The 27,581-nt window shown below is 35.3% G+C and overlaps 1 protein-coding gene and 1 long non-coding RNA gene across 3 annotated transcripts in view; one reads left to right on the top strand and one right to left on the bottom strand.

Moving 5' to 3' along the window:
• The window catches only part of LOC309830764, a 234,804-nt gene that overhangs the window by 110,109 nt on the left and 97,114 nt on the right, over positions 1–27,581 (top strand). The gene's annotated exons all lie outside the window — the stretch shown is intronic.
• The window catches only part of DSG1 (desmoglein 1), a gene marked incomplete at both ends in the record, with an annotated part of 37,513 nt that overhangs the window by 6,782 nt on the left and 3,150 nt on the right, over positions 1–27,581 (bottom strand). The window contains 10 exons of the mRNA XM_082668050.1: positions 10–285; positions 2,610–2,749; positions 4,170–4,429; positions 6,589–6,774; positions 7,082–7,216; positions 12,156–12,322; positions 17,784–17,928; positions 19,536–19,691; positions 20,845–20,976; positions 21,241–21,276. Coding sequence (XP_082524176.1) covers positions 10–285; positions 2,610–2,749; positions 4,170–4,429; positions 6,589–6,774; positions 7,082–7,216; positions 12,156–12,322; positions 17,784–17,928; positions 19,536–19,691; positions 20,845–20,976; positions 21,241–21,276 — 1,633 coding nt within the window. The remainder of the gene's footprint in view (positions 1–9; positions 286–2,609; positions 2,750–4,169; positions 4,430–6,588; positions 6,775–7,081; positions 7,217–12,155; positions 12,323–17,783; positions 17,929–19,535; positions 19,692–20,844; positions 20,977–21,240; positions 21,277–27,581) is intronic.

Here is a 27,581-nt window from a genome sequence, read left to right as displayed (position 1 = left end):
AGTACTTACATCCTAGGATCAAGAATCCCATGATGAGTAGTCCAATGCCAGCAGGACCAAAATATACATTATCCTCTTTTGGACGAAAAGCAGTGGTGCGACCTACACCAAAAGTATTTGTGCTAACAGTGCCAACGTTTTTGTTGGTATCAATGGTAACATCTGAGGAAGTAAGGCCATTTGTACTAGTACTGGTATTATTATCATTAGACCGTGCATCATCTTCCCTGGAATCACTTTCAAGTTTAATAATAATTGTACCAGTAGAAGTTTTTTGAAGAGCATCTGTAACAAGGTTTAAAATGAAAGAAATATTTTATACATTTAGCGTAATAATTGTTGGACAATACAAAACTATTTTCTCTTTGCATCAGTACTTATTTCAATGTGTTTATTCCCACCAATCCAGTAACTCCGCATATTGTCTCTTGTCTGTGACTCAGTTTTTAAATCAAACCATTATGAATAAATATTAGTGCTTGAGAAAAACTGTCCTATGTGTTGAGAAACATACACAGTAAGCACCACATTATGTATTGGTCAGCAGTGTGTCATAAGCCACTGTGGAGACATTTCTAGACCATGTGTTGCACACCTCTCCATGTATTAGACTAGATTTTGCTTGCTGTTTTACTGTCTTTCATCTTCAGTTCTTGTCTTTTTTCCTTTGATGGGCTGACAAAACCAACAGACTTTGGGCAGATTGGTCAGTCATTTGTATAAAAATCTCCTACTGATAAAGTAGCATATCCTCAAACTCACAACCAACAGTTCAAACAACTCATAGGAGAGGGAATTTGGCACTGTTGGGGGAGGGGAATCTTCATATCAATAAAATGAAGCACTTTTGTTTCACAAGCAGATACTCCAAATTTGCTTTTTTCTTATCCTTCAAAGTTTCAGTAAATTATTGTGTTTGTTGACGAAACACAGGAGGAGAGACATCTGTGATTTGTTTCAACTTAATGGTTCCACAATTGCTGTTGGCTTCAGCAAGTTACTATTATTGTTGTTATTATTTCTACTATATAGATGTAAGCGCTGTTGTTAGACTTTGTCCATTGATGTCACTCTAGAATCCGGCACAATGGCTGACGTTTGGTTAGAATTTGATACTTAGTTTCTGGATAAATGAATAAAGATATCCCTGGAAGTACATAACAGAGATAGTTTTACATACAGTCTATCTGATATCAAAGCCCAAGCCCTTTCAGCCCAGCTATGCTGATTCTATTGTTACTGTTTTGTTGGAATACAACAATTCTATTGTACTGTTACTGTTTTTGTTATTTTTATTATTATCATCAGATCTAATGTTTATCCCCAGAAGGTGGTATTTTTTAATGACAAAGGGAATGCTCCCTATTTGCCATCAGCCTACAGTTTAGTAAATTAAAGTTCCAATTTCTCTTTCATGTGTCCAATTAAGCTTGATGTTGGATGTAAGAAAAGGAGGAAACTAGCAATTGCTTAAGACAATTTCAGCACTGAAATAAGCTTTATATGTAGATGGAATAAACATTTCGATTTGTAATAAACATTTTAAAAACTACATTTATTTTGACTGATTGTGGAGAAGACCAGCATAATTTGGTAAAAATTCTGAATTGTTGAATGACTTTAAAGAAATGCTGTTTTATTTCTTTTAAACTTGTGAAGCAAGTGGAAATTGTCAATCCCTTCTTAGGACAATTGAAAGAAAAAGAGGAAGAAAGGGAGAGAAGGAGGAAGAAGGGAGGAAGAGAAACTGAAGTAGCAAATATTGCTTAGAATTAGCCTCGAGGAACTTCCCTCCTAGTGATTAGCCTAATTTAATTTTGTTGGTTTTGAAAAGTAATATAAGCATGCTAATTCCAAATTGTTTACACAAAATTGTACATCAACTTTCCAAGGATCATGTAAAGTTAAGTTAACTTGGCTTTGGGTCTGTTTGAAAATAATTTTACAGTAAAATTAAAAATTTTCTATTACTGACATTAATACGAACTAACATTTATTTTATATATATATATATATATATATTTTTTTTTTTTTTTTTTTTTGCGGTACGTGGGCCTCTCACTGTTGTGGCCTCTCCCGTTGCGGAGCACAGGCTCCGGATGCGCAGGCTCAGCGGCCATGGCTCATGGGTCTAGCCGCTCCGCGGCATGTGGGATCTTCCCGGACCGGGGCACGAACTCGTGTCCCCTACATCGGCAGGAGGACTCTCAACCACTGCGCCACCAGGGAAGCCCAACTAACGTTTATTGAATGTCAGCACTCGTCTAGTGCTTTATATGTAGTAACTCCTTAAGTACTTCTAAATCCATAATGTTATTGGCCCATTTTATGGAAGAGAAAACTGAGGGATAGATGGGTTAAATAACTTCTCTAAAATCTTAGAGCTAGTAAGTGATGGTACGAGATACCAATCCAGTCTAACTCCAGAGCTCACGGTCTTAACCCTAAATTATAATGCCTCTTGTATCATTCAGGATTTGATTGTATAATACCCAATATGATAACTTTTGTTGGAAAAGGGTTACTTCAAAAGACAGTAATTAAAATTTTAGTTTCTGAATGTATATATAACTTCCAGTAGATGGGAAAAAATTAAATTGATTTCTTACCATCTATAGATAGAATTGTTCCTTCGTATTTCCCCCCAAGTATTTCATATTGTTGAACAGTAACTTTATTTCTCAAAATAATGATGCCCGTTTTTGAGCCAATAGCGATTAGGCCCGCTGGATTACTTCCCATTTCATATCTGTATTTGAAAGACAATGGTACAAATTAATGTTAGCTATCTAAAGTCGGGGGTAGAGAAAGAGAGATTTTGATTTTAAACCATGTTTCCAGCCAGTAATTGTAACTCCTGGATATAATTTTCAATTATTGGAGACTTTATTTTGGGGGGGGCAGTTTCAGCCCCCATCCATTCAGAAATGGATGAAGATTTAAATTTAAGAAAAAAGAATTACTGAGCAGCCACTTGTGATGGAATGTCTATTACATCTAGCCCACTTAGATGTATGAATAACCCTCTGACGCCTGCAGTCTCATTTTCATTTGATTTTGGTAGCATCAGAACTGTCCTGGACAGCCCAGATGCTGCAACTTCCTGGGCTGCTGCTAATTCTAAACTATTCTCTTACCAAAGAAGTTACTTCTTCAGCAGCTTGGCTTTCATCCCTTCCCTATTTCCACTCCCCTCTCCACATACACAGTGAATATACAGGACTTCTTGTGGATTCCAAACTCTGTCCTTGTCTCATGCCTCTATCCTATTCTCTATTCTCTTTCTCTTCTCATCTTTGACTTTGAAGTTTTCCTTCTCATTTATATGTTCGTTAGACAAACATTGGTTAGATAGCTCTCTGTGTCAGGCATTGTGCTAAACTCAGGAAATAGAACTTGGAAAGCAGTCAGATAGGGGTGTGGTCTTCCCTCAGTGAACTCACATCTGTGGAGTACAAGAGAGCTTATCAGTAATGGCGGTGCAGTGTGATAAGAGCTATAACTGAAATACTCACATGGAGTGAGAGGAACACACAGAAAGAACTTTTAAAACTCATTTGTGAGGTCTTTCCACTCCACCATTATTCCTGATCACAAGCACATTTGCAAAATACGTGTGCACATATACACACAGATTTTTATTGATCAAGTAGAAACACTCGGATACGTAGAGTTAAAAAAAAAAACTACACAGCTTAATTTTTCCTCAATGTAACCAATTTTTCATATCAAGGTTATCGTTGACCAATATTACCTGCTGATTAAAGAGAGAAAGTATCTGAAATGCGTTAACTAAATCTAATTGATTTCAATCTGGGCAAATTTGCAATGGTAAAATCAATCCATCAAATTTTCCAAGGGGAATAACCATAATATGTAGTAATCAGCTAACTGGTCAATAAAATATATAAACACAGGAGCATCAAACTTTCCAGATAAAATATTTTCACATTTTAAACCTTCACATTTTTCCATCTTACATTTTGTGCAAATTTTTATATTTTCTTAAGTTAAACAGTCTAAATTAGGTAACAATTCCCCAATTAGTACGTTTTATGATTGAATTTCAAAAATAGTGACAAATATTTTAATTCAGATACTTTCTAAAAAGAACATATTTACTTAAGTTCAATATGTGGTGAAAATTAGTTGGAAAATGTCAGTCTTACCTAACAGTGGTTGAAGGTAGACCTGTGTCCAGATCAGTAGCTATAAAGTCTCCCAATTGATAGTTTTGTCCCATCTCTCTAGTTACTATGAATGTCTTTGAACCTGGACGGAACACTGAGCCTTCAACTACGTTTAACACAGTCACAGAGACTGCAGTTGCTGTGAGTTTATATTGAGACTTAATTGATTGATGAAATTCAACTTTATTTCTAACACCAAGACTAAGTTGAAGATTCTTCGTAGCTTCATAATCTAGGGCCTAGAAAATACATATTGAAATAGTTTTACTATAAGGGGAAAAAACATTCTAGAGGAAAGAGATATTCTTTGATAATAGGCAAAAAAATTCTTACATCTTTTTCTTTAATTAAATATAAATACATATAAATACACACTCTATTCTTACTTTATATTCAATTCAATACAAACACATGAAAATACAGTAAGAAAAAGTCCAATTGTCTTGGATCTTTTGTTGAAAAAGTTGAAAATGTATGAGTTCTAATTGTCCACCAAACTAAAAAACTTAAAATAATACAGGTGGTCAAATCCATGCATTTTGTAATGCAAACAAAGAGAGTTTATGTTAGATGCTATCATTTCAGATTTCTCAGAAAATAGCTCTATTTATTAGGAAGAATGGGCCAAGTATATCATAGGTTCAATCATTTGACTGATTTTATCCATAAAGAACTATGTACAAGAAATTTTACAATGTATATGTGACTTCTTTCAATAAATCAAATAATAGAATGTATATAAATAATAAAAAGAAATCCATATTTTATTCAACATATCCTGGAAAAATTCACTTTATATTATAAAATTATCAAGTAGTCATTTTCATTATGAAAGACGGTGTCAAAATCCACTACTCATAAAATCCACAACTATGCATTATGCCTATAAATACCAACTATATTTTTTTAAATTTTCATATAACAGTAGTTTAGATGACCATCGATTCACACACTGAGCTCTCTACTTAGCTAAAATGTTCAGTGTTTGCTCTAATATTAGCTTTATTTGCAACTCCAAGAATGGCTATAAAATTATGTATACATATACATCACACACACATATTACATATATATATATAATCCTAACAAAAGAATTAATATATGATGTCATGTCTGGGAGAAAAATGAACATTATTCCCATTTTACAGACAGAGATATTGAGACCAGATAGATCAATTAATTTTCTAAAGTAATATCATAGTTTGGGGTGAAATAGATTAGGACTCAGTTTCCCCAGCAGGGAAACCTAGATAGTGTAGTGGAAAGAATGTGAACTTAATAGCTAGAGAAGCCTAGGTTTGAATGTCAGCTGTCCCACTTACTAGTGATGAGAACAGAGCAGGTTACAAACTCTCTCTGAACCTCAGTGTATTTATTTATAACGTGGGCATATAACCTATATTACAGGGATGCTGTAGAGAATAAACTAAATCATCCGCACACTGCCTCAGTGAATGGAAGCTGTAGGCATGGTGACACTTTATGAAGACATATGAGACAAATGATCACACATTCCTATGGGGACAGAATTCCTTAGGAGTTTATTTCCCAGAGCAATTCTGAAGGAAGAAAACAGTTAAAAAGAGATTACATTTTACCATGAGGAATACATATTGCATGCATCATGTACAATCCATGCACAGCTATTGCAGATTTTAAAAAATAGACTGACAAGTCTTGTAGCACAGGGTGAAATCTTCACTATCAGCTCCCTAGGAGTCAGACATTTTTCCCCCTCGAATCTCAGAGAAAATTCTACTGCAGGTAAATGTGGTGGATCGGTAATGTAGAGGGGACACAGGAGAACTGTGTTGACTTGGGCCAAATCTCTATGACTTGGACCAAGTCTCTAGTATACTTATGTCTGTAATAAGCCTGGGTCAGCTGCAGAAGTGAGATGAGAATGTGATAATCCTACAATTACAGTAATTTAATTTTAATTCTGTGAAAACACACTGGATGAACTAACAACTTTTAATTTATGTGATGAATGTTATTAATGAATAATAATTGATGTACAGTGTTGACAGGGACACTTTTTTTTAGGCAATGTTTAATCTGCTTCAAAAAATATTCTTCAAATGTGTAAAACAAAACCTTAAGGATTAATCGTACTTTGTTGTAAGCATAAAATAAGATTTGTGTTTAAAAATGTATGATCTGTGAGGGAATATTGTATTGCTAGAAAAGAGTTTCAAGTAAAAGTTCAATGCCTGTCTTTATGAAATTGTATAAGCAGAAAAACTCCCTATAAAAAAGCTCTATATCATGTATAATTCTAAAACACAGTAATTTTTATTCTTTCACCCACTCAAGTTTGTGAAATGTTAACATCATTTTAAGACTAACACTTTGAAAAAAACCAAGAAACAAAATATTTAGGATAATTATTCCATACCTTAATAACCTTTAACGTTCCCACATTTGTTCTTTCATTCATTTCTATTTCAAACCAATTTCCCTCATTTCCAGAGATAAAGAAAATGACTGCCATCCAGTTAGCTGAGAACTCCTCATCCAAATCAATTATTCTAATCTGGAGCAAATTTGAATTTAGAACATTTTCTTCAATACTTATGGAATACTGAAACAAGAAGTAAAAAATTTTAGCACAAACTATGTGAGAAATAGAACTATATTAGTTTTATATAGAATGTTTATAGTTATTCATGATATAGGAAAGAGATCTATGTTTGTGGTCTCACTTTTCATTGTTCACATAGGGGTTTTTTCATATGTATTACGTAGACAAACATGAGATGAAATATTTGTGTACATTTGGGTTGTGTGTGACTAAAGATAACATGTACGTATATAAATAGAATTGTTTGAACAAATTTTAGAAGGTAATGAACCTAAAGTTGTTGTTAAATTCAAGGACTAATACTTACTGATGACTGTTCCATGTATGGGAAGTTATCATTGACATCGAGGATTTTAATGCTGCATTCACACTCTGCTGCCATACCATCTGCCCCACCATCGCGGTCTGAGCCTCTTACAACTAGAGAGTACTGGCCATATTGCTAAAAATACACACAACAAACAATACCACAGTTGATGTAGACAGTTTTTATTTTGTCTCGTACAAGGATCTTTTAAAATGTTGGATCAACATTTACATAAATCTATGATGAAGATAGAGGTAACACAGAATATTGAAAATTCGAAAATCTCACATGAATCAATATGAAGTTGCCACTTCTATTCCCAAAAATTCTTATTCAGCATCATTTAAAAGAAGCAAAAATTTTAAAAGACATCATTCCTTATTATATGTTGAAAAAGTTCATAAAGGGTGAAGAAGAACAAAATGATCAGGAGGGGAGAGATTAAGATTTACTAAGAATTTATGGAATTAAAATTCTGTACCCCAAATTATCAACCCCTGAAGAATAAAGAGATAGCAAATGGTTTGCATTTTTTGGGGGGTGGCAGTACAGTTATTGATGATCTGTTTTCTTGATTCTACACAAAGGTACTTAAATTTTTAGAAGCTGGTAAAAGCCATGAAGCCTTTCCCAGACACATGCATATATGCATCCTCACTCAAAGTTGTGGATATAATTTTAGAGGATTCATAGTTAGAGGCGTCTTGAGGGTTCTCCACAAATGCCAGGTTAAGACTATCTGCTCTGAGAAAAAGGGAGAGGGCTCAGATCAATAAGATTGGAAATGAAAAAGGAGAAGCTATAAAGGACACCACAGAAATACAAAGGATCATTAGAGAAAACTACAAGCAACAGTATGCCAATAAAATGGACAACCTGGAAGAAATGGACAAATTCTTAGAAAGGTACAATCTCCCAAGACTGAACCAGGAAGAAATAGAAAATATGAACAGACCAATCACAAGTACTAAAATTGAAACTGTGATTAAAAAACTCCCAACGAACAAAAGTCTAGGACCAGATGCCTTTGCAGGCAAGTTCTATCAAACATTTAGAGAAGAGTTAACATGGATTTCTTCTTCTGAAACTATTCCAAAAAATTGCAGAGGAAGGAATACTCCCAAACTCACTCTATGAGGCCACCATCACCCTGATACCAAAATCAGACACAATTTCCACAAAAAAAGAAAACTACAGGCCGATATCACTGATGAAAATAGATGCAAAAATCCTCAACAAAATACTAGCAAACAGAATCCAACAATACATTAAAAGGATCATACACCGTGATCAAGTGGGATTTGTCCCAGTGATGCAAGGATTTTTCAATATCCGCAAATCAATCATTGTGATACACCACATCAACAAACTGAAGAATAAAAACCATATGATCATCTTAATAGATGCAGAAAAAGCTTTTGACAAAATTCAACATCCATTTATGATAAAAACTCCCCAGAAAGTGAGCATAGACGGAACCAACCTCAACATAATAAAGGCCATATATAACAAACTCACAGCCAACATCGTTCTCAATGGTGAAAAACTGAAACCATTTCCACTAAGATGAGGAACAAGACAAGGTTGCCCAATCTCACCACGGTTATTCAACATAGTTTTGGAAGTTTTAGCCACAGCAATCAGAGAAGAAAAAGATATAAAAGGAATCCAAATTGGAAAAGAAGAAGTAAAGCTGTCACTGTTTGCAGATGACATGATACTATACATAGAGAATCCTAAAGATGCTACCAGAAAACTACTAGAGCTAATCAATAAATTTGGTAGAGTAGCAGGATACAAAATTAATGCACAGAAATCTCTTGCATTCCTATACACTAATGATGAAAAATCTGAAAGTGAAATTAAGAAAACACTCCCATTTACCATTGCAAATATCTAGGAATAAAATATATAGGAATAAACCTACCTAAGGAGACAAAAGACCTGTATGCAGAAAATTAAAAGACACTGATGAAAGAAATTAAAATAGATGGAGAGATATACCATGTTCTTGGATTGGAAGAATCAGCATTGTGAAAATGACTATACTACCCAAAGCAATCTACAGATTCAATGCAATCCCTATCAAACTACCACTGGCATTTTTCACAGAACTAGAACAAAAAATTTCACAATGTGTATGGAAACACAAAAGACCCCGAATAGCCAAAGCAATCTTGAGAAAGAAAAACAGAGCTGGAGGAATCAGACTCCCTGACTTCAGACTATACTACAAAGCTACAGTAATCAAGACAGTATGGTACTGGCACAAAAACAGAAATATAGATCAATGGAACAGGATAGAAAGCTCAGAGATAAACCCACATGCATATGGTTACCTTATCTTTGATAAAGGAGGCAAGAATATACAATGGAGAAAAAACAGCCTCTTTAATAAGCGGTGCTGGGAAAACTGGACAGCCACATGTAAAAGAATGAAATTAGAATACTCCCTAACACCATACACAAAAATAAACTCAAAATGGATTAAAGACCTAAATGTAAGGCCCGACACCATCAAACTCTTAGAGAACATAGGCAGAACACTCTATGACATATATCACAGCAAAATCCTTTTGACCCACATCCTAGAGAAATGGAAATAAAAACAAAAATAAACAAATGAGACCTAATGAAACCTCAAAGCTTTTGCACAGCAAAGGAAACCATAAATAAGATGAAAAGACAACCTTCAGAAAGGGAGAAAATATTTGCAAATGAAGCAACTGACAAAGGATTAATCTCCAAAACATACAAGCAACTCATGCAGCTCAATATCAAAAAAACAAACAATCCAATCCAAAAATGGGCAGAAGACCTAAATAGACATTTCTCCAAAGAAGATATACAGATTTCCGAAAGGCACATGAAAAGATGCTCAACATCGCTAATTATTAGAGAAAGGCAAATCAAAACTACAGTGAGATATCACCTCACACCAGCCAGAATGGCCATCATCAAAAATCTACAAACAGTAAATGCTGGAGAGGGTGTGGAGTAAAGGGAACCCTCTTACACTGTTGGTGGGAATGTAAATTGGTATAGCCACTCTGGAGAAAAGTATGGAGGTTCCTTTAGAAACTAAAAATAGAGCTACCGTATGATCAGCAATCCTACTTCTGGGCATATATCTGGAGAAAAACATGGTTCGAAAGCATACATGCACCCCAATGTTCATTGCAGTACTGTTTACAATAGATGAAAGCAACCTAAATGTCCATCGACAGATGAATGGATAAAGAAGATGTGTTACATACATACAATGGATATTAGCCATTAAAAAGAGTGAAATACTGCCAGTTGCAAGAACATGGATGTACCTGAAGATTATCATACTAAGTGAAGTAAGTCAGACAGAGAAAGACAATATCATATGATATCACTTATATACAGAATCTAAAAAAAAAAAAGATACAAATGGACTTACTTACAAAGTGGAAACAGACTCACAAACTTAGAGAATGAACTTACGGTTACCAGTGGGGGAAGGGTGGGGGGACGGATAGATTGTGAGCTTGGGACTGACATGTACACACTGCTATGTTGAAAATAGATAACCAACAAGGACCTACTGTATAGCACAGGGAACTCTGCTCAATATTATGTAACAACCTAAATGGGAAAGTAATTTGAAAAAGAATAGATACATGTATATGTATAACTGAATCACCTTGCTATATACCTGAAGCTATCACAACACTATTAATAACTATACTCCAATAAAAAGTTTAAAAAATAAAATAGTTAACCAACAAGAACATACTGTATAGCACAGGAAGCACTGCTCAATATTCTGTAATAACCTAAATGGGAAAAGAATTTGAAAAAGAATAGATACATTTATACGTATAACTGAATCACTTTGCTGCACACCTGAAACTAACATAATATTGTTAATCAACTATAATCCAAAAAAAAAAAATTAGAAAGAATAAAATATCTGCTCTGGTGGCTTGCCAGTGATTGCAGAGTTCCTTTACTTTTTAGAGCTCTTCACCATTACAACTCTTTTCATGTTAAAGGAAACCCACTGGGCCCTTTAAGAAAGTTTGAGAGAGAAATACCTAAATAGTCAATTTCTTCTTATGGTAATTTTCAAACAAGTAAAAAAGGACATAATGGTAACCTAGAAACTGATGGCATTTGGATCAATAAAGAGTGTTAAAATAATCTGATTTATCCTAAATCTAGGAATCATTAGCAGGGAGATGTCATTTTAAAATAACTATAATACTTAAAATGAAATTTAATTAAATATCAAATAGAAAATAAAACTTCCTCATTTATAACTCTAAAATATATGCACATCAGTTATATTCTATCCACATTAAAAAACGTAATGGAAAAAGTTGATATTTTAAAATTAAAACAAAGGACCACATGACATTATAGAAACCATGCAATGCTGGTTCTAATTTGGTAACAATCAGTAATTATGTTTTTATTTGTAAATGAAAAGACTGGCCTGGATATTACTTAATTCCTATCCATCATTCTGATTCTGTGATTCATTTCCCAAAGTACTCAGTGGGCTGTCAGTAGGTGAGATATAGGAAGAGAAAAAAAAAAGGGTTCTCTTAAATGCGCCTAGGATATGCTGGCTCAAAGAAAGATAAACAAACAAATAAACAAAACAAAAAGGAAAGATAAACAAGTTTCTTAGCCTGTAAAAATTCTTGGAGCTTCTACCGTGTTCACACTCATTGCGACTCACCAAGATGGGAGACATAATAGCAATTGTTTCTTAAATTTATTTCATTATAGGACATACTTTAAAAGAAAAAAAAAAAAGGAGCTTTTGCCTTTACCTTGTGTGTATTTTTATGTACTCTCAGAATGTAGTTTTCTTACATTGAGACAAACGCTAAGTAAGATTAAATGAAAAATGAGTATAAAATCTATTTGAGGGATTCCTATTTTTTTCACCTCACAGATATTTATGTCATTACCATTATGTGAAAAGGTTATGTAATTAAAATTTTAAAGTACTGTTTTCTTTTTTTTTTTCTTAGAACTCTTTCTTTTAGAATCAGTTCCTTTGAGACTACAGCTCACTCAAAGAAAAAAGAATTACCTCTCTGTCCAGAAAAGTATTCATTGTTCGAATTTCTGCAGTGTATCTGTTGATAATAAACATTGGTGAATCAGAAGGTTCTTGTCTTACGATCTTGAAGGCTATTTTTGAGTTCAAATTATTTGGTTCATCTGCATCAGTAGCATTGAGCATCATCACCAGTGTATCTAGAAATTAGGAGAAATTGATTGCAAATGGACAGTTTGAATTTTTGTTGTAGTATAATATATATTGTTTTTCCCACAAGGTGTTAGGGTTAGTTGGTCCATATAATGGGCACTCTATCATTTTCCCTTTCTACTGCTTCGACATACCAATATCTTAGCTCCTTTCTGTACCTTTGTCTTGATGAAAAGATCACATTTTACCAGGGACCTTAGACATTACTGATAGCTAGAAAACAAAGAAATATTTTCTTCTGCCTTTTCATTTCTTATTCTAGTATAATTCTTTTTTAAAAAGGCTGCTATGGTGAAACAAAATGATATAAGGCCAGACCAACTCATTCCCAACTATAGCACTTTCTAGCTATGTGATCTTGGCCTCAGTTTCCACATCTATAAACAGGGATGATAATAGTACCATCCTCATTGAGTTAATGAAAGAATTAAACATCTATATGAAGAAAATTATGTGAAGTTCCTATTGAATAGTGCACATTCAATAAATATATATTATTGTTGTATTTTGCGTGGTCTCTAGTAAAATGCTAAGTAACTAGTAGGTTTAAAAAAATGCTTGTTTAATTACATACTTTGTCCTATCCCTCACTTTTTCCAGTAATCTTATTAGCAGTTTTGATGAAGAACACTGGAGAATGTGAAAAGCTTCCAGCATTCATAAACTAGACTTCTCTACAGTCAACTCTGTTCCAAGCACAATTGGCCTGTCTGTAGACACCAACTACCAGCTCCCATTTCTCTCTCCCTCAATCTCTGTGTGTGTATTCATTTCAGCATCATTTTTTAAATGTTTTCAGAGGCATTTAATTCATTAATTATGGTGCGTTCATACAATGAAATCTCATGAAATTGTTAAAAGGAATGAAGAAACATGTATTTCCTAATATGGAAATATGTTCAAAATATATTTCGATAAAAACTCACATTGTGGATAAGTATGTAAAACATGGTCACATTTGTTTCCTCTTTGGAAACACGTTTATATATATTTACATGATTATAGAAAGTATGTACCTAAGTAACTAGTGATGGTACTTGCCCCTGAAAAACGGTGCTAGGGAGAGCAAAGAACGCATTTCTATTGTGTTTTTACTCATATTTTGTGAATTTTTACAACAAACATTCTTTTTTTTTAAAACATCTTTATCGGAGTATAATTGCTTTACAGTGTTGTGTTAGTTTCTGCTGTATAACAAAGTGAATCAGCTATAGGCATATGTATATCCCCATATCCCCTCCCTCTTGTGTCTCTCTCCCATTTCCCTTATCCCATCCCTGTAGGTGGTTGCAAAGCACTGAGATGATCTCCCTGTGCCATGCAGCTGCTTCCCACTAGCTATCTATTTTACATTTGGTAGTGTATATATTATCAATGCTACTCTCTCACTTCGTCCCAGCTTACCCTTCCCCCGCCCGTGTCCTCATTCTCTATGTCTGTGTCTTCATTCCTGTTCTTCCCCTAGGTGAATCAGAACCTTTTTTTTTTTTAAGATTCTATATATATGTGTTAGCATACAGTATTTGATTTTCTCTTTCTTACTTCACTCTGTATGACAGACTCTAGGTCCATCCACCTCACTACAAATAACTCAGTTTTGTTTCTTTTTATGGTTGAGTAATATTCCATTGTATACATGTGCCACATTTTCTTTATCCATTCATCTGTTGATGAACACTTAGGTTGCTTCCATGTCCTGGCTGTTGTAAATAGTGCTGCAATGAACATTGTGGTACATGACACTTTTTGAATTATGGTTTTCTCAGGGTATATTCCCAGTAGTGGGATTGCTGGGTCATATGGTAGTTCTATTTTTAGTTTTTTAAGGAACCTCCATACTGTTCTCCATAGTGGCTATATCAGTTTACATTCCCACCAACAATGCAAGAGGGTTCCCTTTTCTCCACACACTCTCAGCATTTATTATTTGTAGATTTTTTATAATGGCCATTCTGACTGGTGTGAGGTGATACCTCATTATAGTTTTGATTTGCAATTCTCTGTGATTAGTGAGGTTGAATATCTTTTCATGTGTTTGTTGGCAATCTGTATACCTTCTTTGGAGAAATGTCTATTTAGGTCTTCTGCCCATTTTTGGGTTAGGTTGTTTGTTTTTTTGATATTGAGCTGCATGAGCTGCTTGTATATTTTGGAGATTAACCCTTTGTCAGTTGCTTCATTTGCAAATATTTTCTCCCATTCTGAGGGTTGTCTTTTTGTCTTGTTTATGGTTTCCTTTGCTGTGCAAAAGCTTTGAAGTTTCATTAGGTCCCATTTGTTTATTTTTGTTTTTATTTCCATTTCTCTAGGAGGTGGGTCAAAAAGGATCTTGCGGTGATTTATGTCATGGAGTATTCTGCCTATGTTTTCCTCTAAGAGTATTATAGTGTCTGGATTTACATTTAGGTCTTTAATCCATTTCGAGTTTATTATTGTGTATGGTGTAATGGAGTGCTCTAATTTCATTCTTTTCCATGTAGCTGTCCAGTTTTCCCAGCACCATTTATTGAAGAGGCTGTCTTTTCTCCATTGCATATCCTTGCCTCCTTTATCAAAGATAAGGTGATCATATGTGTGTGGGATTATCTCTGGGCTTTCTATCCTGTTCCATTGATCTATATTTCTGTTTTTGTGCCAGTACCGTACTGTCTTGATTACTATAGCTTCGTAGTATAGTCTGAAGTCTGGGAGCCTGATTCCCCCAGCTCCAGTTTTCTCTTTCAAGATTGTTTTGGCTATTCGGGGTCTTTTGTGTTTGCATACAAACTGTGCAATTTTTTGTTCTAGTTCTGTGAAAAATGCCATTGGTAGTTTGATAGGGATTGCATTGAATCTGTAGATTGCTTTGGGTAGTATAGTCATTTTCACAATAGTGATTCTTCCAATCCAGAAGCATGGTATATCGCTCCATCTGTTTATTTTATCTTTGATTTCTTTCATCACTGTTTTATAGTTTTCTGAATACAGGTCTTTTGCCTCCTTAGGTAGGTTTATTCCTAGGTATTTTATTCTTTTTGTTGAAATGGTAAATGGGATTGTTTCCTTAATTTCTCTTTCTGATCTTCCATTGTTAGTGTATAGGAATGCAAGAGATTTCTGTGCATTAATTTTGTATCCTGCTACTTTACCAAATTCATTGATTAGCTCTAGTAGTTTTCTGGTAGCATCTTTAGGATTCTCTATGTATAGTATCATGTCATCTGCAAACAGTAACAGTTTTACTTCTTTTCCGATTTGGATTCCTTTTATTTCTTTTTCTTCTCTGATTGCTGTGGCTAAAACTTCCAAAACTATGTTGAATAACCGTGGTGAGATTGGGCAACCTTGTCTTGTTCCTGATCTTAGGGGAAATGGTTTCAGTTTTTCACCATTGAGAACGATGCTGACTATGGGTTTGTCATATATGGCCTTAATTATGTTGAGGTAGGTTCCCTCTATGCCTACTTTCTAGAGAGCTTTTATCATAAATGGGTGTTGAATTTTGTCAAAAGCTTTCTCTGCATCTATTGAGATGATCATATTGTTTTTCTCTTTCAATTTGTTAATATGGTGTATCACACTGATTGATTTGCGGATATTGAAAAATCCTTGCATCACTGGGACAAATCCCACTTGATCACGGTGTATGATCCTTTTAATGTATTGTTGGATTCTGTTTACTCGTTATTTTGCTGAGGATTTTTGCATCTATGTTCATCAGTGATATTGGCCTGTAGTTTTCTTTCTTTGTGACATCTTTGTCTGGTTTTGGTATCACGGTGATGGTGGCCTCATAGAATGAGTTTGGGAGTGTTCCTCTCTCTGCTATATTTTGGAAGAGTTTGAGAAGGATAGGTGTTAGCTCTTCTCTAAATGTTTGATAGAATTCGCCTCTGAAGCCATCTGGTCCTGGGTTTTTGTTTGTTGGAAGATTTTTTTTTTTTTTTTTTTTTTTGCGGTACGCGGGCCTCTCACTGTTGTGGCCTCTCCCGTTGCGGAGAACAGGCTCCGGATGCACAGGCTCCGGATGCACAGGCTCAGCGGCCATGGCTCACGGGCCCAGCCACTCCACGGCATGTGGGATCTTCCCGGACTGGGGCACAAACCCTTGTCCCCTGCATCGGCAGGCAGACTCTCAACCTCTGCGCCACCAGGGAAGCCCTGGAAGATTTTTAATCACAGTTTCAATTTCAGTGCTTGTGATTGGACTGTTCATATTTTCTATTTCTTCCTGGTTCAGTCTCGGAAGGTTGTGCTTTTCTAAAGATTTGTCCATTTCTTCCAGGTTGTCCGTTTTATTGGCGTATAGTTGCTTGTAGTAATCTCTCATGATCCTTTGTATTTCTGCAGTGTCAGTTGTTACTTCTCCCTTTTCATTTCTAATTCTGATGATTTGAGTCTTCTCCCTTTTTTTCTTGATGAGTCTGGCTAATGGTTTATCATTCTTGTAGCAGCATTTTTTAAAGTTTAAACTGTAGGTATAGTATTTTAACGAATAGAATTAAAATGTAAGAATTATTTGAACTTACAAGAAGTTATACCACTTAACAGTTAAAAGTAACTATGGTATGTTGAAGTTTTGAATTCAAATGAGACATTATCTCTGCTGTTTTTTTAAATATATCTAGGACAATCTTCAATGGTACACTAAGCAGTTAATATACTATCCCACCCAAGTGACTGAATATTTGGCAGTTAAAATATTTCCTTTTACAGTAATCCATAAGGAAGCAATTGCACGTTTAGAATTTTAAAGCCCTTGTGTAAATACTGGTTCTAGTTTCTAGATTTTCTGGTGCCCCTGTACTATCATTCCTTGAGATGGTCAGCTTTAAATATATTGTACATGGAGGACCAAAGAGGATTAGGTTTGTAATACATTTCCAATACATACTATCAGTGACTTGAGTAAAAACAAACAAAACCCATATTTATTAAATCATATATAAGAAGGGGCAACAATGCTTGTTTTGCATTTATTTGTTGTCAAAGAAAAGCTCTTTAAGATTATGGCTACCAAATAGCTAGTCTGGAAGTGATTTCTATGAGTGAATTTAGAGTCGTTAAAATTAAAAAAAAAAAAAAGGCAGTATAAATAGAAATGGATGAGATTCCCCTTCAAAGTAGTCAGGTTGGGAGGCTAAATTCTCCCAGTGCCTCTGTCACCATTGTGCAAAGTACTTTTGGATTTTTTCCTTAGGAATCTACTACAGAGCTGGTGTGTGAGAAAATGCTTCCTATTACTTTAGAGTTGCTCCTTGTGTATGACAGTTGGAGCTGCTTCCACAGTTGAGGGTAAAGCCATTATGGAGATTTCCTCATGCCTTCCTGTTCTACATGCTTTTCCAACCTTCTCTTTTACATTCATGATGTAGTACCTTGACAGAGTTTAGCCTCTAGTTGTCTGGCTGTTAAGAATGATCTGGAAGCTAAAATAGTCTTGTTTACTTAATAAAGTAGACTACTTACTGGCATTAGAATTTTCTTCTATTTGTCCTAGAAACGTAGACATAGAAAATACCGGAGGGTTGTCATTTATATCCAAAACCCTGACTCTGAGCTCGAGAACTCTCTCTAAATCTTGACCCAGTGAATCCACAGCCCGACAATAGATCTAGGAGAGAAAAGAGGAATAATTACATGGTGCAACACGTATTTATTAAGTTCTTGCTTTCTCTGAGCATTATGCTAGGCATTGTGGGAAACTAAAAGAACAGTAAGACATATTATTTCCTACTTGAAGGTAGATACAAGTAGTACTTATAATCAATAAGGGGAGGCAAACACTAACTCAAAATCCCATTTGAGAAAAGGTAACATGATAAGTTACACGAAGGAAGAACAAAATTACTGTGACTTCATAGGAGGATGTAATGATTGAGAGATCTTCCAAGAAAATTTCAACAGGTGGAGCAGGGAATTGGCAGGGTGTTTCAAGCAAAGGGATTTACGTGAGGAAGGAAACGGAATGGTGAAAACTCGTTGTTGGAATTAGGAATAGGGGTTATGGGACTTGAGAATGTGACAAAGGAGAGTCACACGGGGGCTTCAGAGAAATATAGCATTCACGGGATAGGTGTGGCTATGTGGGTGTTTATATTATTATTTGGTGTATGTAAGTGTAATGTATACTATTTTGCCTATGTGATATACTTCATATAAAATGCATTGTGCATCAGGAAAAGCTAATAGGCTGGCATGTTGATTTAGAGTTTTCAGGGAAACATTGTGGGAGACAAGGCAGGAATACAGACTTGGAACAGAAGACTAAGGAATTAAAGTAGTTTGAGGCATACGGAAAAGCAGTATGAGTGAAAGCCTGCAAGCATAGATTACTATTTGGAGGCATTTTGGAAAATTATGGGGTTTGAATAGAAGAGGTTACAAGATCAAAGAAAGTTTTAAAAATGTCTTTAGTTTTATTTTTCAAGTATTAACAAGTGTTGACCCTAATGATAGATGGAAATGGATTAGCAGCCAATGGAGCAAGCAGAAGAAAGATGAAAAAACAAAGTTGATTGATTAAGGTTCTTGGACAGGTAATTATGGGAAAATAGATAGCTTTTGGGATAAGCAGCTGAGAGAAAGAAGAAAATCGATCCCATTTTTGGATTTAATTCAGAACATTTCTGAACTGGAGGAGAGAGAATTAATTTTGGGAGTTTGTGATGAAGGGCCTCAGACTTTTTAATGAAGTTGGTCACATGTCAGCTTCATAAAGTGGAAATGAGGCGGAGGGTTTGAAGTTTTGTCACAGCAACTGTAAAGAATAGAGTGAGATTCGTTAAGGGTGAATTAAAGTATCTCCAAGGCACATCCTGAGTTCAAGTTCACATTGAGCAATGTGATTTTATCATAAAGTATGTTCACTCAGGAAAGACTCCATCAGGAGCTCCAGAATCATCATTTGGCACTGGAGTTAGGAGGAACCGATATTCTCAACTGAATTAAAGTAAAAGAAGTTAGGTGCTTGCCATTCCAAACAAACACTTTAGCTTGACACCGGGGACTGACCAGAGGTTAGCATTTTTGCTAAGGCAGTTAAGCAAACACTCCTTTCTCTCTTAATCTTTTGTTTCTTTTGGGTCATAAGATGCTCATGAAATAAGGGACAACCAAAAATGCCTAATATTGAGACTCTTGAAATCAAATCAAGTATGATCTGAGCTTAAGATAGTCCAAAAATAATATAGGCCTGAACATACATATTCACCCACTTACGATGAAAAAAGGGGTGACCTCTCGATCAACTATGGATGTTATATTAATTTCACCAGTTTTTTGATTAATAACAAAGATTCCGTAAGGTGGTTGATCAATTCCTACTCCGGAGATGCGGTATGTAACTTGCTGGTTTGCAGCACAATCTGAGTGAATCTGCAGAAAGAGCACAGGTGAAAACATACATTACAGGGAGCAAATCAAGAGTGCTATGTCAAGAGTGCAATTCTCAACTATCTTGAGAATTGTTGAATGTGAGTATCTGTTATCTTTTGAGAAATGCTGGAAATAGAGAATTATTTTCCTAGATAAGAGGAATAATAACAGCTTTATATTTTCAATGGTAAATGACAACGTAATAAAAGAAATTCAATTTCTGTTTCTATCAAATTAGAAAAAAGTAAAATATCACCCTAATAAATCTAAATCTATGCAGTCATCTTTCATGCATTCATTCATTCAACATTTACAATGGATCGTATTATTTTTAGTCTCTGTGCTAACGTTGAGGCTAGAGTAGAGAGCTCCTTGCAGTCTTAAGGAGTTTACCAATATTATTACATAACTTTGATTTTTTGATTAAAAAAATTTTTAATGTAAAGTTTTAGAAGAAAGTTTAAAGTAGATTTATGTAGGCGACAAGAGTTATCTGACTGTGTAGAAGATTTTAATTTTGAAAATGACGAGGATGTGAAACCAGGGCTCTCTTGGAAATAAAAAATTGTATGATTGTAAGCAATCTTATGGGGAAATCTCTGTGTAAATTTGTGTATATATGTTTGTATGTGTGAATCTGTGTGTGGGGATATGTTTCCGTGTATGTGTGTGCGCACATGCGTGTGAGCACGTGTGTGCAAAAGGAAGAAAAGGGAAAATAAAAGGAAAAGAGCATATGAAACAGGGTACATTGTGAATGTCCATAACAAAGCCAAAAGTAGGAATTCAATTCTAAGAAATTAGGAGGCAGAAGTAGCACACATTGAAATAGTTCCTGTGAATGTGCTGAGCATTAAATTCATTGTATAAATCACTATATTTTTTTCATCTAGAGTTTGGGGTGACATATGATCATGTATATTAATTTCACCAGTGTGGTGAGTCAATGTTTAACTGTTTACCCGAGTGCCTAAATTTCTTAATTTATACTTTTAATGGCTTCAATTTTCATAATCTGAATGGCTATAGTTTTGTTCTGTATCATAATTTCTCAGTGAGATGTGTTCATAAAATATTTAAAAGATAGGTTCTTTTGAAAATTTAACTCCATCCATTCTGATTTTCGATTTTATGCTTTGGGGTTGATACTTACTTTGGCGATTGGGTTCCTCTTTGAGTTGTCCTCACCTTCACGGCAGGCTGCAGCGAACTTGATCCACTCACGTTTTTGCCTCCTGATGGAACGCCACTTGATGGTGCCATTTTTACTGTTATAATCTCTGACCTTGGGTGGGCAGGATAAAGTAATAGTATCTATTAACTTTTATTCATAATTCACATTCCACTGGAGCTTTTGGAGGATGGGGTAATTATAATGTCAGAAAGAGAGGATGTTTCATTGGGAAAATTGGTAATTTTGATAATCTATTAATTTTAGCATCACATTAACTTTACTTATAAGGATGAATTGTCTTTGGAAAATATGTTGCTTCTCCCAAACCATTTTTCTTATTTTTAATTTGGAAAAAATTAATTTGCTATATGTTACCTGGATTTGAAATTCACTGTTAACTTCCAGCACCACCTATAAAAAATAAGATAACCATAATTAATTTTTAACTGAATGCTTTGTAATGCATGCAATCTCACTGCTTAAAAAAAATTAAGCAATAGTCTTGTGAGTCATTAGCAGGTGAATCTAGTTTTATCTCTCAAGTTCTGATGACTATGCTAAGGATTCCTTTATGTTTGGTTTTTACCTTTCAATTTTACTATTCTTTTCATTACTTTTATTGTTAACCTCTTTTTCATTCTTAGCCTATGCAGATACTTGTAATCATATGAGCTAGGACATTTGAAGCTAGAACCCAGGGAGAATGAGAGTTGGGAACTCAGGACCTCTTAGTAAATCTTGTGCCTGAAGAGCTGGAGATACTCGGATGCTATTTAGTGATTCAACAGCATGTTATGATACTAAAATATTTGATGATAGTTTTGGGATCTGACTAGCCAAGGATGGAAACAGAAAACAAAATTTGGAGTAAAGAAAGGATATAAAGGAGAAAATATCAGGAAAGCTTTGGAATATTTGCTTTTTCACTGTCCAATTCTAGATGGAAGATTTTCTAGTATTCTTGAAAATCTTAAGGTGATAAATCTTTAATTTGCTTTGAAATATGAGAATAAAAAGTTCTAAAATAAAAACAATTTTCTTTATGTAAAAATGAGTTCATATTTGGTATTTTATTGTTGGCACTAAACAAAACAGATGATATAAATGCATCCTTCCATAGCAATGAAAATAAATTACAAGACTGTAGGGACAAATTGCTGTATAAGCAACTTTCATTAGTCTTTTCTCCTGCATTAAACAATTTCCCGGTCAAACAAGTGAGCTAGTCAAACAGAGCTCTGCCTAGTTTCAACTCTGGCCTTGATCTTTACATATGATTTCTAGTGAAAATCATACATATAATTTAAATTATTTTTCTCTAGAAACAAAGGCATTTCTAAAAACACACACACTTATATATTAAGTCTAATATATCAATATGCTTAGGACATTGTAAAATATCTATCTAAAAATTAGGTGTGGATTTGAAGGGTTTGTCTATATTTATTAAATTTAATTTAGAATCATTAAAGATAGTGTAAATTCTTAGCTTTTATTTTTCCCTAAATAAGAAGTTTTGAACTTTATCTGTTTTTTTTTTCAGAATTGCTAATTATGAAAACTGTTATCACAGTTAGATTTTATCTGGACTGCTGATAAAAGAAATTATAGTTTGCATTTTAAAAAATACGAATAATAGTAATTTCAAAATGTAGTAAATTACTTTTTACAGTTAGTTTCAATTTCACCATTAAAGAAAAATAAAATTTTAGTCTCCAAGTACATATTTTTAAAAATTGCCATAATTGATAATTCAGGAAAATATGTGTTTATGGTTAATATGAGTGTGTAAAGAGATAATGTTTTTATTATAGGAATTATACACTCCTGGTATCTGTTTAATGTTAATCATTACCATTAATCACCATTACAGTTCACTGAATGATAACTAAGTACTAGGCAATGTGTTTAGAGAAATCCGTGCATTCAATCTTCATTAGTACATGTGGTCAATACTATAATTGTCTCCATTTTACAGATGAAGAAATTGAGGTTTGGATATTAATTTAGGGCTAAATACAATCCAGAACAATTCAGCCTAAATTTGTTCTTGAGGTGTGGGTTTTACAATAAAGTATAAGAGCCTATTCCAAGTAAATTACTAAGTAAAATATACTACAAAGAATTGACATTATTACAACTTTGAGAATTCAAAATAATTCTGATTTTAATCTAATCTCATAATATCCTTGTGAATTAGGAAGGCTTATATAAAATAATAACAACAACAATAATAGTAATACTATGGGGTAGGGGAGGGGGTAGGAAAATAAATGGCCCAAATCATCCAAGTTACTTTGGACAAGTAACTGAAATGTTATTGTAGAGTCCTTCTTGGGCACAGAATTGAAGTGATGTTAATGCAAATGTGTATTTCTTGCTACCTCTGAACTCTTGAACACTTTTTGCTCTTGTTTGTAGAAGTGGGACGACTGGGGTGTGGGTGTATCTAATTTGTCTGTTTGGAAGCCATTTCTTCATAGCTACAGAGTTGTGTATGCATCTGTTACCTGTCTTGTACTTCCGTTACCACACTGAAGTGTCAGTGCCTGCTGTTTGTTTTGGAGAACTATGCCAGATGACTCAGAAACCTTGCAACTTTATGGAGCTGGGTCATTCTTTTTCCCATGAGTAGCAACTTAGGCAGAAGACCAAACAGGTTTCACCACAGTGTCAGGCTCTCAACTGGATTAGTAATTAAAAAACTGCCGAGACTGCTTAAAAATGTGTTTTGTTGACATAACTTTATTGTGATTTGCTCCGAGTCCAGAAAAAACTCTGAAACAATGTCACTCTTGGACTTTCAAAGGCAAAACCATGAGATAAAAGGAGGACTTGGTAGAGTCAGAAAACAGTGTACTTCCTCGATTCTCTGAGCTTTAGTTTTCTCATTTGTGAAATGGTGGGGGTAGACTAAATTATATACAGTTACCTTTTCAATTCTGACATCAAATCCCTGTGTGCAGTAGGAAAATATGGAAGTTTTTTGATCACAGTAAAGGCATGATAAAATTGTGGGTTTAAAAGATTACTCTGCCAACAATTGGTGGGAGTGGTGGGAAGAGTCAGTGATTACAGGCCACCAGCAGCTGAGTGTTTTGCATGAAATCAGGCCAGAGATGAGAAGCTGAACAGGAGCAGTGGCCATGGGAACAGACAGGGCAAGATCAAGGGGGAGATACTGCATGGTTGAAATTGACAGGGCTTGAGAACCAATGGGATGTGGGAGTCAAGAGAGGGAAGAAACTCAGGTGGTGGCAGTTTTAAATGGGCAGATCAGGAGCAAGGCCATAGCAGAATTTAGCTGGTTAGAACACATCAAGTTTGAGATGCTAGAGAAAGGCCTGGGCAAAGATGCTTAGCAGTTTGAAATATGACTTGGCACCATGAACAATGGTGGTCCAAGACTGATATATGGAGGAATATCTTCGCAGGTAGGTTAGTTGAAATCATGTGAGAATTTGAAATCCCTCAAGAATACAGCAAAGAAACAGCCTGTGGGTGAGAATGAAACTAGGGGATTCCCTACATTTATATAACTGGGAACAATGACAAGAAATGAGAAACAAAAAGAGAAAAAAGAAGAAGTGGCTGAAAAAAATAGGAAGAAAATATCATTGGATATCAAGGATGTCAAAGGAAGGGAAAAGTGAAAGACAGATGGGTGTGAACTGTATCAGATATGAAATAGTTGAGCAGAGTGAATCCTGAGGAAATCTGAGATTTTCTGTGACCTTGAACTAGATGCTTTCAGTTGGATGGAACAGGCCCTTTCTGACTGAAAGAAACTGGGGAATAAGATGGAGGGGAAAAGGACATAAACCATTTTATTTTCTTTTGCCTGTGCTGCGAGGCATGTGAGATCTTAGTTCCCTGACTAGGGATCGAACCCGTGCCCCCTGCAGTGGAATCATGGAGTCCTAGCCACTGGACAGTCAGGGAATTCCCGAGGGCATAAAGATAGTCACTTTTCTAAGAAGTTTGGTGATTAAAAAAAAACCAACAAAAATATGTGATGGTAGAATTAGACGTAGTGTCCAAGGGAATATTTTGGGAGAGGGAGATGGGTTTTTGAAGGACGAGAAAGAGGAGAGAAAGAAATTTTCATTTGAAAGCGGAGAGGTTCAGAATGAAAGTCCTTGGAGATGTCATGATGGGGAGAATGGGAGGGAATAGGCAGAAAGAAAGGACTTTGAAGACAGAGAGTAGGGAAGAGAGGAGGATGGAGATGAAAATCACTTGATTGGAGAGAGAAATTGAAGGACACTATCCTGAATGATCTAGACCTTGTCCCTAGAACAAAGATAAGGTTATTTGGGGGCAATTAGGGGACTAGTTTCAATTCTGAAATGAGTTGGGAATATGTTTTGTGGAGACTGTGACAGAGAATCACTTAGAGATGAAGACAGCGTTGTCAAGCTGAGTACATCTCACCTCTCTTGACCTCTGCCTATGGGTGTTGCGGTGAGTCGCTTAGCCATTCGGTGCCTCAGTTTCCTCAACTGTATATGAGACTAAAGCCCTTTCCAATTAAGACATTCTAAGAAAGCAGTGCATAATTCACTTACAGCGCATCCTCAGTGAGTCCTCCCTGAATCATTATTTTAGGAGCCAATCCACGTACTTTTTTAAAAAGCCACAAGACACAAAATTGCATGCTAATTTCAATGACTCTCTAATTATACTCATTTTTAGTTATTTCTTTTGATATTGAGGTTTACATTTCTTTGCATATAATAAAAATGGTCTTGAAAGTAGTAAGTGATTTTTATAAGGAAAACCTCTTGCATTTAATAATTGTAAGGTAGTCTTCCACAGTCTCTTGATAGTTTTTTAAGCATCAAATTCTGATGTGTTTAACTGTTATATACATCACAAGGATGAACCTGAGATAAAGCTAAAATATAATAATTTGCTTCTTTTAAAAAAACCTCCTGTTTTGTCTTTCCTTTGTATTACTTGGACAATAGCTATCAGTCTGGAGTTGACAGCACCTTGATAGCTCATTCCTCATATTTGTTTATTGGTTTATTTGTTTATTTGACAAATACGTATCAAATGTATATCCATACTTGGGTGTGGACCCAAGGCTGGATTAAGACTTTCAAAGGGCTTAAGCCCTAAAACTATTATGGTAAGCCTTAGATTAAATGTAAATGTAATAGTGCATCGTAAAAATACATGTTAGGGAAATTCAGCGTGATTATTTTCATGTTTAATGCCCTGATGATTTTTTGGAGTGTGTGGGGGGAGAAAAAGATAAACTAGCCCCAAATTCCCTTTTGATGCCTCTACTTTGTGAATTAGACATCTACTGAGCAACCTTGCACTGGTGCAAGGCACTGTGAAGGATACCAATGTGAATCAGAACAGAACCTGCCCTCCAATAACTTACAGTCAAGTCGTTTTATGAGCAGCAGGCAGCCATTAATTTCTGAAGATGTGGTTTTTCATTAGACAAGGTTGTGCCCTGTGCTCATAGACCAACTGAGAGTATGGATGAGCAGCCAGTGGCATTTAAACCACTTTGACTTGCCTAAGTCCATTAAAGGACCTTGCATGCCAAGCATAGCCAGCAAGGGTGACATGACCCAGTGTTCTGTAAGGGTGTTCCCTCACTGAGGGAAGCATAGTGAGTCTAACTGCAGTAGTGAGCATGCACCCTGCTTCTGTGTTAGGCAATGCCTGTTAGGACACAGGGAACCTCAGCAACAGTGTCCTTGAAGAATGTGTAGTGGAGAAGAGAGTTATCAGAAATTAAGTGCTCTGGGTATAGACAGAGCCTTGTTAAGTAGGTAAATCTTGTCCTTTAGGGGCCATGCCTTCAGATTTATCCAGTTAGCATTTCCTAGTTCTTTAGGTTTTTTATTACCTAAATCAGACACAGCAAAATGTTTTACTCTGTGGCAACTCAAACCAATTAAACGATGACAAATTTGTACTCCCTATTTTCATAAAAGTGAAAGAACATGGTGATCCTAAATCTGCTGTGAAATTCCAAAGCTTTTAAGAGCATCATCATTTTGCTTAAATACAATTTATAAACTTAACAGGTGAACTGAAATGCTGCTTCCATTTTCTATAAAATATTTTACTTGGGGCTTCCCTGGTGGCGCAGTGGTTGAGAATCTGCCTGCCAATGCAGGGGACACAGGTTCGAGCCCTGGTCTGGGAAGATCCCACATGCCGTGGAGCAACTGGGCCCGTGAGCCACAACTACTGAGCCTGCGCGTCTGGAGCCTGTGCTCCGCAACTAGAGAGGCTGCGATAGTGAGAGGCCCGCGCACCGCGATGAAGAGTGGCCCCCGCTCGCCGCAACTAGAGAAAGCCCTCGCACAGAAACGAAGACCCAACACAGCCAAAAATAAATAAATAAATGAATAAAATTTAAAAAAATATTTTACTGAAGTTCTAATGTCTATAATATGTATCACTGTAATATGTGCACAAGAAAGCATAAAGAATCCTCTCTTTTGCTTCTCTTCTGTTAGGTCTGTACTAGTTTGTTAGTCCTTCTCTTGCTTTAGGCATCAATGAACACAATTATGGAAATTTAAGATGACTGGTTCACATTAAGTTGATGAATTATGTAATAAGGTATATATTACATTCTGTGTATTTTAGCCCTGGTCCTGAGAAATACTCTAAAAACACCTGCTTTATCCTTAATAATTTCAGCTAAGTTCAAATTGTGGAGTTAGCTTATCAGGTGGTCA

The sequence above is a fragment of the Grampus griseus genome (assembly GCF_964374135.1).
Source record: "Grampus griseus genome assembly, chromosome: 12".
Taxonomy (NCBI): domain Eukaryota; kingdom Metazoa; phylum Chordata; class Mammalia; order Artiodactyla; family Delphinidae; genus Grampus; species Grampus griseus.
This window is presented reverse-complemented; position numbering and strand designations above follow the sequence as displayed.